The sequence below is a fragment of the Python bivittatus genome, unplaced genomic scaffold, assembly GCF_059951505.1.
Source record: "Python bivittatus isolate LINGU-HERP-01145 unplaced genomic scaffold, Pbiv_v1 ctg000400_np1212, whole genome shotgun sequence".
Taxonomy (NCBI): Eukaryota; Metazoa; Chordata; class Lepidosauria; order Squamata; family Pythonidae; genus Python; species Python bivittatus.
Window position 1 is genome coordinate 4602057 of NW_028277073.1, and position 15795 is coordinate 4617851.

Consider the following 15795-nt stretch of genomic DNA (forward strand, 5'->3'; position numbering starts at 1 on the left):
TCTGACTGCTTGGAAGCATTATATAAATATTATTATTGTTGTTGCTATGCTTATCATTAGTTTTTTAGAACAGTCATATTTTCATGTTGGGGCTCTTGTTATTTATATCAGTATGATGCTAGTGGAATGTTGGGTGGAAAAACTCTGGTTCAGTGTTTTTCAACCTTGGCAATTTGAAGATGTGTGGACTTCAACTCCCAGAATTCCCTGGCTGCGGAATTCTGGGAGTTGAATTCTACACATCTTCAAGTTGCTAAAGTGGAGAAAGACTGCTCTGGTTCCATACATACATATAATGTAAACCCATCATGCTATTCCCTTTCAGGGAAAGCAACCTTAAGTGAAATGGAGAAAAGGAATATATTATTTGGTACAAAAGTAATCTAAATTTGTCCTTTGTGAGGAATGGGGATTGGGGTGGAGGTCATATTTTTGGCTCTTCGATATGCCATGCTACCTATTATGTGTAACAGACATTATTATGTGTCTTTCTTTTTTTACCAAAAAATAAAAAAGGGAGAACGTGGAATTGCAGGGAAGATGGGCCCCCCAGGTTTGCCTGGAAAAAGGGGGCAGAGGGTAGGAAAACATAAAAAGCTTGAATTTTGTTGGTCTGTATTGTCCTTCCCAACAACCCACAACTCGTGATCAGAGTGCTGTGAGCTAAATTTTCAAAGTTGGAAAGAGGTTTCTGCTACCTACGTGGCTGAAGCTTAACCCCAAAGTCAAGGCCAACAAAACTATTTTATTTTTTATTAATTTGGTTTTTCACTGAAATTATGAAATAAACATCTCAGCATGCTGAATGCTTAACAGCAATTTTATGATATAGCATGGATTTTGCATGGATTTTAGATTCTTCTATGTTTTATGCTGTTTTATTCTGGGATAAAAGAAAAAGAAAAAGAAAGGAAAATTATAAAGTCTTGCCACCAGAATGTATGCTAGATATGGCTCATTCCAGGCAAGAATACTGAATACCAAGATTTAAAACTTTGTAACTCTCCTTAAGATTTCAAATGTTTTATATATGCACCTTTTTTAAAAAAAATAGCTATTTCCAACTAAATATAATGTTAACATAATTCAGAAGCATGTGTTTCAAAATCTTCAGAAACTTCTAGAAACAAGAGGGTGAAACTTCTAGAAACAAGAGGGTGGTCATAAACTTCTAGGAACTTCTAGAAACAAGAGAGTGCTCATTACTAGGCAAATAACATTTTCTCTGTGCAAAATAAATGACTAGGTCTTTCCCCTCCATCCACCCCAAATTAAATTAGTGCAGTGTTTCTCAAGCTTCAGAACTTAAAGCTGGCTGGGGAATTCTGGGAGTTGAAGTCCACACCTCTTAAAGTTCCCAAGGTTGAGAAACACTGAATTAGTGCATTGTCCAGGTAGTTGGGCATAAAGAAGGAGCAAGGCATCCACATGAGCTCAGTGGATAATTTTTGTCAGATAGTGGCAGCGCCTTGATTTTAGTGTCTACTGAGACTTATTAGTTACTGTCCTCCAATGTTAATCTATTATGTTATGAAGATAAGTTAATGTACTTATCTTCCTCATTATTAATGAATAATAATGAACTGACACTACTTTACAATAATTGATAGAAAATATGTACAATACATTAAAAATGGATGGGAGAAGAAAATGCTTCTATCATTCACCCAGGAGTAACCTGGGTGAAAACTGGGTCTTTGGTAAACCCCTAATGATGCAACTTTAGTTGCCTCTCAAACATTGTGGGGAATATCATTCTAAAGAGTTGATGCTATTATGTAGAAGCTTCAGTCATGAATGATTGTAAGATGACACCAGTAATTCATGCCACTTATAGTTGGACTTACTCAGATTATCTTAATCATCGTGTAAATTAATGCACTTTAGCAATCCAAAAATGAACCTAGGCTGTCCCTGTCCAGGAAAGGCCCTAGGTAGAAGGTCATCCAGGATGGGATTAGGCTTTTAGTGATGATGACAATAGGAGAACCTCCAAACTCCAAATCTGTTCCTTTTGAACTAATGCAACCCCAATGAAAACAGGCAGTCAACATTTTCCATACCTAGGATCTACTCACCTACAAGGCCTCCAACTTATCAGGGCTCAGCCTAAATGTATTAACATTCTACTCATTATTTCGTCCAGATACCATGGAAGGTTATACACCTCACCTGACTGAGATATTATGGAGGAACAGAGTTAGATGTCATTAGTACTTCACCCAAAATACCTGATGAGCATCTTCAGTGGCTTCACATAGATGTTATAGAGTATGGGATCAAGACAGACTTGTAGCTCTCGTGCTATAACTAGAAGGGTGCTGGAGCTTAAATGCATAATAGTATTATCTGAAACTGTCCCTGCAAGTAGGAGTTGAATCACTGTCTCCAGTCCCCATTTTACAGAGATAATTCAGAAGGTACTAAGCAACTTATCAGAATCAACAGAGCTGTACTCCCTCTTTGTTTCTTTCCATCAGAAGGTGATTCATCAGAGCTTCCAAAGTGATTCAGTCTTGAACCCAGACTGACACAGGCCAGGTTAATCGGTTTCTTCCCAAAATGTCTGCAGCTGCACAAATATTGCCCTCTGCAGTACTTTGCCCAGTAAAGAGGTCCCTGATGCATCTTTGGGAAAGCTTTTCTGGAGAGGTATATCACCTCCTCCTTTAAGGCTACCAGCTTTAAAATTTACATTAGTTTTAAATCCCATTGTAGAGCAGTTTTTTTTAAAAAAAGATTAAGAGCCCAACTTAAAAAAAAAAAATTAATATCAATTATTTGAGATTCCTTCTGACTTTTGCAGCCTTTTAGTTTGAAATATTTGCAGACATAATCAGATAATGACATACAACCATGGTGTGATAGGGTCCAGCAGGACAGAGGTGAGGTGCAAGCCATGATGACGTGACATGCATCATGCTTTCAGGGCACAAATGACACAAACTGTCTAATTTGCATTATTTGTGCAATGACATCATGCTGCGTATGACATCACCTTCCTTCCCCTCCCCCCACAGACACCCATGCTCTCCAGGCAAAAAGAAAATACTTCTGGTAGGAAATCCAGGTTACATTTATTTTGAAAATCTGGACCTTCTTCCAGCTGAAAGCTTGTAAAAAAATAGGCATAAGTAACAAAGGAGAGGTGGTTATTATGCTCTTTTTCCAATCCCCCTTATAAGATAAAACAAATCATAGCATCTAGCATCTGATCTTACCTATATTTCGTCAACAGGGTGAGAAAGGGAAACCTGGTGACCCGGGACCTCATGGAACCATGGGAGAAAAGGTTTGTTTTGTTATCTAAATGGGACCTAGGAGAGTGAGGGAAGATTTATTTTATTTTATTGCAAGCTCAAAAACATATAAGTTGTTGATCCCCCTCTTGGCATCAAATGAGCATCTCAAACTGAGATAAAACTGTAACAGAGCTTTGATTAACTTTGAAAATGAATGGGTAGATACATCGAACTGAAGCGGTTACATGGTGAGCTATGTACAAAAATCTGGAGTATATTGAATCAACTTCTTTAATTCAATCCTGTTTTATGCGCACTCTCTCTCTCTTTCTCTTTCTCTATATATATGTGTGTGTGTGTGTGTGCGTGTGTGTGTGTGTGTTAAAATTGGACCTGTCATGACTGGGACTGAATTTATTCCAAATATAAACTCCAAGTATAAACTCCATTTATGAATATTTGACAGCCTATCGGCCATAATGATCCATCTCTTATCCAGTAGCTAGTTAAGGACCGAAGGCTTTAAAGACTTAAAGCAGGGTTCCTCAACCTTGGCAACTTGAAGATGTGTAGACTTCAACTGCTAGAATTCCCCAGCCAGCCATGCTGGCTGGGGAATTCTGGAATTTGTAGTCCACACGTCTTCAAGTCGCCAAGGTTGAGGAACCCTAACTTAAAGCATAACTTTTCTTAGACAACAGGCTACATATCAAAACCTTATGCCACAATAAATTAGTAATTAAGTTGCCAACAAATGTATTATTTCTATTTGTCCAGATGATGATGATGATGATGATGATGATAGTTTTGCATCTCTAAATAATAAACATGTAGAACCTGCAAAAAAATTGCCATCTGGACTGTTTCATTTAAAAATCCAGCAAGAAAATAATTCCAGTTTCCAAGCCACACCATTTAAAAGTGCTCTATATCCAATCCATTGAGGATGCTTAATCTTCACTGAACTGTTTCCCCACCATCAACACTTCCCAGTTATGTTGATTTCATTCTATATTTTGTCTAAGTCTATAAATCTTGGGGAAGTTCTCCTGAAATATCCCTCTTCTGCATAGATGGGGTTGTTTTGGTTAACCAAAGGACAGGCACTCAAAGAATTGAGTCTGCCATGAATTTGCTACCAACTTAATATTCTGCAAATGTGTTGAGACAACAACTTTCAGAGTTCCCAGAGTTGCAATTCCATTATTTCTGGAGGGCATCAGATCGCCCTCAAATATAGAAAATATGATTCATTAATACTAATCATGGCTCATTTTGTTAACCTCTTTAAGGGCGAAAAAGGAGATTCTAGCAATGCACTTGGAGGAGGTAAAGGAGAACCAGGACCACCAGGATTACCGGGGCCTCCAGGACCAAAGGTGAATGCATTTCTATGACATTCCACACTTATGTAGTGAACAATGTTCAGAAGTGGGCTAGAAATGACTATGAAGGTCAGCAAATAGCACTTCCAAGAGGAATATAAAACCACTCTTTAATCTCTTAAAGGTATCAGAATTTCCTACCTGCTTTTATTCTGCTTGCTTCGTTTCACCTACCACCCTGATGCCCTCCAGAGGAAGTGTCATCCAAGTGTGCAGACACATGCTCAGAAGAGCAGTTAAATGGAGCAGAACCTTTATGAGTGAAAGTCCTCACCAAATGACCTGCTCAGGTCTAATAAATACCCACCCCCTTGTAATCAATGAGTTAATATGAAACACACACAGATATAAAAGATCTACATTAACTTGCAGTTCATGCTCATACAGACTTACATAATTATCTATTAATGTGAGGAGAGGCTTAAGGCAGTTCCATACCACTGGTGTTTCCATCCCACAATCCCTCAAAAAATACATTTGTAAACTGACCCACAATTCTCTTCTCTTCTGCCAAGCTCAGAACACAGCAAACAGAGAGCCCCATGAGCCAATCAGTGCTCCCCAATTGTCCCCCAAGATAGGAAAGCCAATAAGAAAGCACAAAGAACATAATCCAGTCAGTCTCCTCCCCCATGAGTATGACTGTTTGCATGTATTAATTTATTATATTTTAAAGCACCATGTTTCCCAAGGACATGTAACAGTGTACAGTTAAAATCAGACCACGTTACAATAACTTAATAGATCAACATAATAAATTAGCCAACTATATTATATAAAATTATGTATCAGTAATAAAATTAAAATTAGTATAAATAGGCCTCCAGCAAGCAGATGTCAGCTAAATTACAAGTACTCCACACCCATCCATGTATTTCACTTCATGCATTTGCCAAAAAGCCCCCTCAGTTCACTTCAGTTCATTTCAGTTCAAGTGTCTGCTCCTTCAAGGAGGTTGGGGACCATGAGTCTCCACAGGGTCTGTCTCTGTGCCTCTCTTGCAGATTCTACATTAGACCAATCCCGTTGTCTCTTTGTCTTCTCCTGCTTCGTTTTCCTTCTACTGTTCCCTCTAGTGGGTCCTTTATAGAGAGTTGCATCTGAGTATATATCCAAATACCTCAGAGCTTTGTTTTGTTGTTGTTTGATGGTCTTTTCTCCTGCCACCTCTGGGACTTCAAGATTTCATTTTTTGTCACTCCAAGGGATTCTCAAGGTTCTCCTTAAAAGTTTCAAAGGCTTTCAGCCTGTTCTCAGCTTCCTTGGATACTGTTGATATTTCACAGTTGTAAAGGAGAATTGCTCAAATGTAGCATATGATCATTCTTATTCTTGGTATCCATTCCCTTTGAGAACAGATACCCATCATGTTTAAATTTCTGGCAATTTTTATTCACCTCTTTATTTCATCAGCTATTGTATGCAAAATAGACAAAATTCTTGTCTTGCTGAAAAGGGATATCACTGAACTTTTTGTAATTTTCGGAGGATCTTTTTTCCTTAAGATTACCACCACTTTATGGTTTTGTTTTGTTTTTTTGGTATTAAAACATAACTCTTATTTTCCACTTGTTTTTGTTTCCTCAGTTAGAAGCTTCTGGTTCTAACTTTTTCTGCCTGGAGACAGTATCATCTGCATATCTTAAACTGTTTGTTTTCATACCACCTATTGATAGTTCTGTTACAGTGCTTAATTCATCAAATATTTCTTCATAGATGTTGAAAAAATGGTGTCAGTAGGATACATCCCTAGTGCTCTTCTTTTGGGATTGAAAACTCCTTTGAAAAATCTCCTTCAAGGAAGTTTGTTCACAGTATAAATTATTTTAAATAGATAAATAAATAAATACCCTATTTAGTAAGATGAAATTCTATACAAGGGTACTGTAGTTTGATAGTCTTTCTCCCTATATATAAACAAAAAGTATTAAAATTCTCCTAAAGATTTCCTAGCTACTAAGGAATACAGCTGCCATTCCTGTATTATATGTGCTGAATTCATATATCACAGTCCACCAAAATCCATCCAAATGCATTGTGGTGTATAAATCTAGCTGTTTTGTGTGTGACAAGGGTTTTGCAACTTTCCTTACAGAATAGATTTCAGCCACGGACACAGGCACACTTTATAAATATGTATTAGTCCAGAAATCCAGTTCCTAACCATTTATATCTTCTTTTAGGGCCCCAAGGGTGAACCAGGGAAGAGTGAAATGGTAGACTACAATGGTAACATCAATGAAGCTTTACAGGTAAGGAAGTAACAGATATACTATAGATACAGATAATGCTCCTGTGAACCTTCTTATTAATTGTTTCAATTTGCTATCGATTGATTATGTGCCATCAAGTCGTTTTAGACTCCTAACAACCACATAGATAGATTTTCTCCATGATGATCTATCCCTAACATATTCTTTCAGGTCTCCCAACAGTGCACTCATTGCCACTGCAACTGAGTCCACCTACCTTGCTGCTGGTCATCCTCTTCTTTTCTTTGCTTCATCCTCCTCTTCTCTTTCCTATAGCCCACTTCGTCTTTCCAATAGTCCTCTTTCTCTTTCCTATAGTCCTTTTCTTTTCCTATAATTCTTTCCTCTTCTTCTTCCTCTTTCCTATAGTCCTCTTCCTCTTTCCTATTACATGAAGAATAATTGGGAGTTTCGTGTAGATTGCACTGCAGCATATGATTAAATTACATACTTCATTTATACTATTCTAGACACATAGATGAAGATGATAGTGTTACCTGTATGGATCTAGACTATTGTTACAGACTGAATGGCACCAGCTAATTATATTCTCATAGCATTCCAAAGTAAACCCTAATCCTCTGAAATAGGCTTTGAATGGCAAGGAGATTGCAGATAGAAAGATACCTATACATTAACTGGCAGGTTGATTGCAACCATATTATTACTTGAAATTATTTGAATCATATCTACCTATAGCACTGTAGCTTCTGTGATACATAGATACAAGCATAGCTATAGAAGATGTATGCACACAGTTGTTCTTCTTTCATTCAGGAGATACGAACTTTGGCCCTCATGGTGAGTTAATCTTCTTTTGTATGAGCTGTGGTTCTTAATAAAAAGTCAATTAAATAGAAGGACAGACCTATCAATACTGGCAGGTGTATTATAGAATGCCACACACAGCTAAATGGAGAACTCATCATTTTCTATAATTATAGGCTAGTTGTGTAATATTTCATTGTTCTTCATCTCAGCATTTCATCCCACCACAAGAACCTGGGAGATGTACCTACTGATAGCTGTCTTCTTGCCTCTCAGTGGGATATAGCACTGCCATTGAACCTGTCCCCCTCTCAAAGAGCAAGTGTGGCATCAGGTTACCAAAACAGTATATGCAGGGCCTGCCCTCCTATTACAGGGAACAAAGCAGTAGGTTATTGTCCTATATTCACATCACTCTGTGACCACCTTGGAAGGGAGAGTCGGAGAGGCAGCCCAGGAAGAAATACTTTGTGGGTGAGTGGGAGGAAACAACAGGTTATCTTTACAATTCAGGTGGCCATCTCCATATACAAAGCTTGCTTCCATAATTCATTAATACACTAGCCAATGGGAGCAGAGTAGGAAATCAAGCATACATCCTTAATTTCCCCCACTTGGTGCCTTATGGATATGTTGGATGACAGTTTCTATCATTTCCGGCCAGTTTGACCAACATTAGCATGTTGGGAATGCCAAATTCTTCCTCCTGTAATTTAAAGACTCATCTGATGCTTAATTTGGACTGGTAGATAAATTCATTTTGGCACTCTATTCGTTTAACAGGTTAATTAGGATACTGAAGATTGATCAGTAGCCTAAGTATGAAAGCCACACAGCAGAATATCTATTTTTCATTGTGCTTTGATTTGTTTCCTACTTCACATTTGTCCATCTTAAGGAGCTTCAGAGAAATTGATTAAATATACAGCAACACCCACATCCACATACATCTTATCCTATTCCAAATAAGGACACTGACTTTTTTTTTGAAGAAAGGGAAATAAGTAGTTATATTTAGGTACTTGTAAACAATGAGTTTTTCCTCTGTCAGGGACCTCCTGGTCTTCCAGGGATTGCAGGGCCAGCTGGACCACCTGGACAGAAGGTAACTTCAGTCTTCATGATTCATAAGAGTCAACAAAGATAAAGTCCTTTCCATCTCATGAATTAAAAATTGGATGAATATGATGAAAATTAAACAGAGGCAGAGAAAGATACTGTTCTTCTCTGCCAGTTCAAAATGTGGATAATCATAATGTTGAGTTGAATCCCACTGTAAAATGCACTATGTAAAAACCCTTTGAGAGCTTTTATAAAGCAAATGGAATTGTCAATGTGGTACTTGGTGATTTCCCAATGCAGTCAATGTTTCCCTTTGGTCCTGCTGATCACCCATTCGCTTTTGTTTTATTATTTATTTATATGATTTATATAGCTGCCCATCTCACACAAGTGACTGTGGGCAGCTTACAAGATTAAAATGGACAACCCCATCACACAACCGGGAGAGAAGAAGAGGGTAAAATGAAAGTGGTTGCTTCCTTTTTCCTATGGATAGTGAACATTTTCAGATTGCAACAGATATTTATGTAACAGCTGACACTACTGTATCATGTTTGCAATATAAATTCAAGAACAACTTGGAGGCCCAAAGAACAAGCATTATTTTCATACTTAGAATCTGAGAATCTTAGGGTTATAATTCAACTTTTAGTGCTAATTTGGTCCATGATCCCAGTCTCTTAAACATAACTGTTCCCTCTTTATTCGTCAAGCTTCAAATAACACTTTTGCTAAGAGTATTTGTTCTGTCTTCACATCTCTTTTGTAAAGTTCCAAGCTTTATAAAATAAAAAAAAGGAAAAAAAAAAGTGTTTCGCTTTTTCCCCTTTCCATTGGTGTTCCCACTTCAGGGTGAAATTGGCCTGCCAGGTCTTCCAGGACGTGATGGAGAAAAGGTAAGGGGCTAGATATGAGAAATATGTGCTGCATGTCTGGTGGGATGGCCCACAGAGGATAACAAGAGGAAGAATTGCCATATTAAATTCTCTAAGAGGTGGCTCTCCTATCTGAAGCCAGAGTTGCTATACAAAGGCATTCTTGAGTTTGTTTCCATAAAAGAAGAATAACAATACTAAATTCTCAGAGAGGTGACTCTGCTGCCTGAAGCTGGAGTTGCTATCCGAAGACATTCTTCAGTTTAACTGTTTCCATGGAAGAAGAAGAATGTTTGTTGGGTTCATTTTGAAAAGTGATACACTTAGCCTATATTTAGGTAGTTATTGAGAATGGGATTATTGTACTCCACATGGTATCATAACTTACAGAGCTTACACCTTGTATAAGTCTTTGGGATGATCCATACTTCCTACTTACCCCAGCACGAGAACACATCTAGGGGAGGGCAGGAGCAGGTCATGTCATCCTCAGCCTGTCCCTGATCTCCATTCAGGTCCTCTGACTCCACGTGAAGAGTAATGTTTTCCTCTCTCCACTGGTGCAAGCAGAGCATCCAGTCCACCTATTGCATTCATTCTGGCCTACACAAATGCCTCTATTCCAATTGGCTGATGTGTGGTTTGGCAGGTACACCTTCTGTCCCTGCTCTCTCCCTTCAACAGTCTGCTGTTGGGCTGCCTGACATGAAAGGGTGGACCTTTGTTTGTCTGTCTCTTTGTCTATTAGGTTCAGCAGCAGAATGGTGAAATGCTGGCTATTTTTGTTACTTTGCTTTCAAACTGAGCAGAGTCCTGCTAAATTTCCCTTCTAGCCCAAGAGACAGGAAGAACTGCAAAACTCTTGACTTTTCTTTTTTCATCAGTCCTCCAAAGACATGCCCACAAATAGAAAGGTCATTTGCTTTCCTGGCCTGGGTGGGAAGGGAAAAGAAGCAGGGGAATCCACCAGTCAGGAACCATGCAGTCCAGATAGAGCTCCTGGCCATCAATGTGTTCCAAGTGGAAGAAGGGGTTGAAACCCAGAAAGGAATATCTTAAACCAGCTTGACATCTAGCCAGCTTATGCATAGGAGACAACCAGCTGAAGGCAGCATTAAAACAACCAAAAAGTCCTTTGTTTTAAGTCAAGATGAAGGTGGGAAAAAAGAAGTCTTTCTGCATCATATCAAGCCTACATTTTAAGTATTTCCCCTACCATTTCTTCTGTCTTCTTCCTTATCACAGGATATCATGGAGAAGAAAGCCTCTTCTAAGGACTTAGCTGATCACAACACTAGCTAAAATTGAGAAGCGTTACTGGGGAAAGTACACACTAAGGTGACCCCATGCAAGTCTATAAAGAAGGCTATTGAAAAGTTTCTAACTCCAACATTTTATATCTACATTTGCAAAGACACAGACTGACACACTTTTGAATTATATTCTTTCTTTCCATACCTTCTGTGGCTATTGAATCGAGGATTCCGTGGTACATTTTGGGTTCTTTTCAAGTATTGCTTGCTTTGCATCTACTGTGCTTTTAAACTAGAGACTGTTAAAAACACATCATAGGATTAACTTTTTCACAAAGGACTCCATGTCCCTTAAAGGCTGCACTTGGATACAAATATTACTCCCATTTGAAAAAAAAACAAGCAATTAAAGTATCTTTCCCATTACATAATTCCACCTTAAATCTTTCTTCCCCTGTAGGGTCTTGATGGCCTAACTGGAGCTAAAGGTGACCAAGGGATGCCTGGACCTCCAGGTCTCATCGGTCCAATTGGACTTCCGGGTTTTACAGTAAGCACACCAAATGATTTTTCTAAAATATTGCTGCCACTATCAAGAAAATCAATTAGTGAAATCATTCATCAGATGAAAGCAATATGCCCTGAACAAAACAATATGCCTTAAGCTTTCTTCCTCAGCTGAAGTTCAGATGGTCACTGAAGGCCACTCAGCAAGTTTGTGGTTGGATTCCTTTGGATCTGCCAAGACCAAAGTCTCCAAAGACCCATTCCCCTACACAGCTTCATGCTCTTGCTTGATCAAGAGACTTCTCATGACCATCAGCTTTGACAAGTTGTGAGCAACAAATGCAGAGCAATCATTGAGAAGGAACAAAAACTCAATGGTGTGTATGCAGGCATATCCCTGGGGTAAAGCAGGTTTGGAAAGTCATCATTGCAAGATTTCTTTTCAAGATTTCAACTTTGGTGCTTCCTTTCGATACATACATTACGGTTTAAAAACATTGCTCAAATTAGATAGAATGCTAGTTAATCGTAGTAGCCAGTGGGGCATTTAGTAGTATTCCAAAAACATCCTAATGATTGCATTTTTATTTACTTCTTTATGATGTCTTTATCTGAATTGTTAGCCATCTTGAAATTTCACCACTATAATGACTTAACATCTTATATGGATGCTCTTTTTATTACCATATTGTTGTATTTACAGGGAGAGAAGGGAGAACCTGGAGAAAAAGGAGATATTGGGACCTCAGTAAGTGATCCAAACACAAGTTATCTTTTAGAACACTAGAGGAACTCCTCCCTTCCCTATCCATGGCTCATTTTTCTTCATCCCTTCTTCCTAAGTACTACTTTCACAATGACAGGTTTAATTACTATATAATATTTTGTGGGTCAGGCTACTGCTTTTATTTACTGAGCATGAAAGTGATTTATTATGAAAATGACATTTGCTTTTCTATTTTGGGTTTTAGGTAACTGGTCCACCAGGGCCTCAAGGTCCACCTGGAACCCCAGTAAGTTTTTTCTGTAATGTGAACTATAAATATTTTCCCTTTCTGAAGTACAGTATTCCCTAATACCATCTCTTTATTTTGGAGGAATCTTCCACCAAATACATTGGCCTAAACCAAGTTACTGGCTTTTGAAGGACCAATAACTGGTAATCACAAGAAATACAACTTTCTCAGTGTGGTCTATTCTTTGTAGCTTTTAACAGGGAGAATAGCCAGGTCTTCAATCGTTTCCTGAATGTCATCAGAGTGGAAGCCATCTGGATCTCAGGGGGGCAGGATATCATTCCAGAAGGCTGGAACCAGGACAGAGAAGGCACACTTCCTGGATCCCACAATATAATACTGCTTAATCGATGGGACCTGAAGTGCACGCACTCTGCCTGATTGCAGAAGATGAGCAGAAATAACCAGAGACAGATGGTCCCTCAAGTAGCCAGGCCTATGCCATGAAGGGATTTATAGATAATAACCAGCAACTTGAATTGCACTCAGAAACTAACTGGTAGCCAGCGCAACATGCAGTGCAGTGGGGTCGCATGGACATAGTGAGACATGTTCATCACTGCCTGCACCACTACAGGAACAAGGAGCATCAGTGGGAGTCCTGCCTATGAGCGTGCAGCATATAAAAAGAAAGGAGCAGTCACCAAAAGGTTTAACTCCACAAAATTCCAGGCTGCACAATGTAACGGTTCATATATGTGAATTACAGAAATCACAATGAGCATTACCTCTTCTATTTGATATATGCAGATGCCTTTAAATGATTTGTTGATAGGGTCAATCAGCAAAAGCACTGCGTATATTATTACTGGAACAGTACACTTATTTTCCATGGATTGGACCATAATGGGTAGGTATGCAAGCAAACACAATGCGGATGTTTCCTGTAACTGTCATTTATTATGATTCAAAATGTTAGCTAACCAGTACAGGTAGTTCTCATTTAACCACCACTTGCTCAGCGACCCTTCAAACTTACACCAGCACTGAATGAGTAGTACCTGTCCTCGTAGTTGCAGCCGTTGCAGCGCCCCCATGGTCACATGATCTCAGTCTGGGCACTTGATAACCAGCCCACATTTCCGGCTGTTGCAGCATCCTGCAGTCACATGATCACAGTTTGCAAACTTCCCTGCTGGCTTTGCACAAGCAAAGTCAATGGGGAAGCTGGCAGGAAGTTGGAAGTCACAGTCATGTGAGGTCCTCACTTAATGACCCATGCTTAATGATGGCAACCGGGACTGCCAGAACTGCCGTCGCTAAGTGATGTGGTCACAGGATATCGCACTCAATGACTGTGCCACTTAGCAATGGATTTTCCAGTCCCAATTACTGTTGTTAAGTGAGGACTACCTGTAGAGCAGAGGTTCTTAAACCAGGGGTAATTTGGGCATATCCTGAGGGTAATGGAGCAATTTGTAATTGCTTGTTTGTGAGTCGAAGATCCAGTTTGGGATTGCCACTGCCAAGACACTTGTGTAAAGCAAGTGAGTCTGGTTTTTTTTTTTTTTTTTGGTGGGGATAATGACGTTATTTCAGACATTATTTCAAATAGTTTAAGAACTACTGCAGTAGAGAAAAGCTGGGTGTCCTTGTAGTGCTAGAACTTTAAGCTGAAAAATTATTATATCAACTTTTTTTAAAATTCCAAATGTAGGGTCTTCAAGGCCTACCAGGACCTAAGGTAAGAATCACAAGTAATCAAATTGAACTAAATTAGGCAGCTTGGAGAAATACTGAGTGTGCTGCTGTGGAAGGGAAACAGTTTGGAGCAGAGGTAATCAACCTGTGACTCTCTAAAACAGTGTTTCTCAACCTTGCCAACTTTAAGATGTATGGACTTCAACTCCCAGAATTCCCCAACCAGCATGTTTGTTTTTCAACTTAGCATCTTAAAGTTGCTAAGGTTGAAAAACACTGCTCTAAAAGTTACTGAGGTATATATCTCAATATTTCTTGCCATTGGCCAAACTTCCTAAGGTTGTCAGGAGTTGATGTTCAACAATGCCTACAATGCTTTGTCCATCCCTGAGTTTCTTCAAATATATATATACACACATACATACATACACATTATATCCCTGCATAGCATGTGTAAGGATATAAAGCAGCTAACCCTTTTATATCTATTATGTGTCAATCCCTTATATTAGAGCATTAGTAATAGTAGCAGTACAGTAGTGTTTTGTAGAGTCCTAGTATGCTTAAACTTCATCTGCTGGAGCACAGGCAACTACATTCCAACAAAGGGTTAGGGTTTCCAGAAGAGATTTATCACATAATTGTTCCTCTTTATTCATGAAATGTTGCAACTGTGTTTAGACTACAGTGTTTCCTACATATACATTTCAGATGTATTTCCACTTTTTTTTTCTTTGAATGAACACTCATTAAGGGGAAAAAAAGGTCTAATAATTGCACAATGGCATTTGATTTCTAGTGCTAGGGTGTGGAAACAACCCAAAGTTTGGGAACTACCAAATAGGCTGATCTGACTAGCATCTAGTCTGTTGTATACTAAAAATGTTGGCCATGAAACCTGAAACATTGCTTGTCTTTCTATGTGCATTCACATTCATCATGCCATTCCCCTTCAGAGTACATGTTATTATGGAAAATGTAGAAAAGGAAAAGGAAATAATAATAAGAAAGTAAAGACATGAAACAAGAAAAAAGAAAACAAAAATCATAAACTAGATTTTCTATAGATCATTTACTCTCCATACCTTTCTGTCATGCAAATCATCAGACTTCTACCATGTCCATATTCCACTTCATATGCCACCTTTTTTTCTTTAAACTTCTGTCTTTTTGAGGATTTCATCAACTCCATCCAACCATGACTGTCTCAATCCCCCTCTTCCTCTTGACCCATTCACTCTTCTCTCTATATAAACAAACCAGCTTCTCATTTTATTGTAAATCTACATTCACTCAACATCCGTTCATTCTTGACCCTCTCTCTTCTGGTTTTACCACACACACTTCTCAAGTATTCTGTTCCTACTGCATTCAAAATGTATATTTCTCCTGACAGATCCAACTCTTACTTCCATATGCAAAACTGGCAGAAACTCAATCATTTTCATTTCTTCTTTCATTTTCATTTTAGTTTCTTTCAACAAATGTTCATTGCTCACAATGAACGATATACTGTCCTCTACCTTTCTATCAGCATTTATATTTCCTAAAATTTCCTAAATATTTCATAAAATTCCTAAGCTCTTTTATCTCTCATAAACTTCCTATCAAGGTAAACAAATTAATCTATTTGCGTTAGCTTTTTTCCATTTATGCATCATGTCCTGTCATTCATTCCATTTCCCTTGTGAAATACAAATACTTTGGGCTTTGACATATTAATTTTGAGATACATACTCCTCATTGCATCATATAATCTATCCAAAATTCACTGTAATTCATATTGGCACTATC

At 38.4% G+C, this 15795-nt stretch overlaps 1 protein-coding gene across 18 annotated transcripts in view; it reads left to right on the plus strand.

The window, feature by feature from the left end:
* COL13A1 (collagen type XIII alpha 1 chain) overlaps positions 1–15795 on the plus strand; it is a 104081-nt gene that overhangs the window by 60335 nt on the left and 27951 nt on the right. For 14 of the 18 annotated variants that reach the window (XR_015796717.1, XM_088144336.1, XM_088144332.1 and 11 more), the window contains 11 exons: positions 517–579; positions 3239–3292; positions 4535–4621; positions 6811–6879; positions 7657–7680; positions 8699–8752; positions 9561–9605; positions 11298–11387; positions 12048–12092; positions 12316–12357; positions 14018–14044. Coding sequence is in view for 17 of the 18 variants with exons in the window: in XM_088144336.1 (XP_088000462.1) it covers positions 517–579; positions 3239–3292; positions 4535–4621; positions 6811–6879; positions 7657–7680; positions 8699–8752; positions 9561–9605; positions 11298–11387; positions 12048–12092; positions 12316–12357; positions 14018–14044 (600 nt within the window). In the remaining variant the exon portion in view is untranslated. The remainder of the gene's footprint in view (positions 1–516; positions 580–3238; positions 3293–4534; positions 4622–6810; positions 6880–7656; positions 7681–8698; positions 8753–9560; positions 9606–11297; positions 11388–12047; positions 12093–12315; positions 12358–14017; positions 14045–15795) is intronic. The other 4 variants (XM_088144341.1, XM_088144347.1, XM_088144348.1 and 1 more) reach the window with 3 other exon arrangements.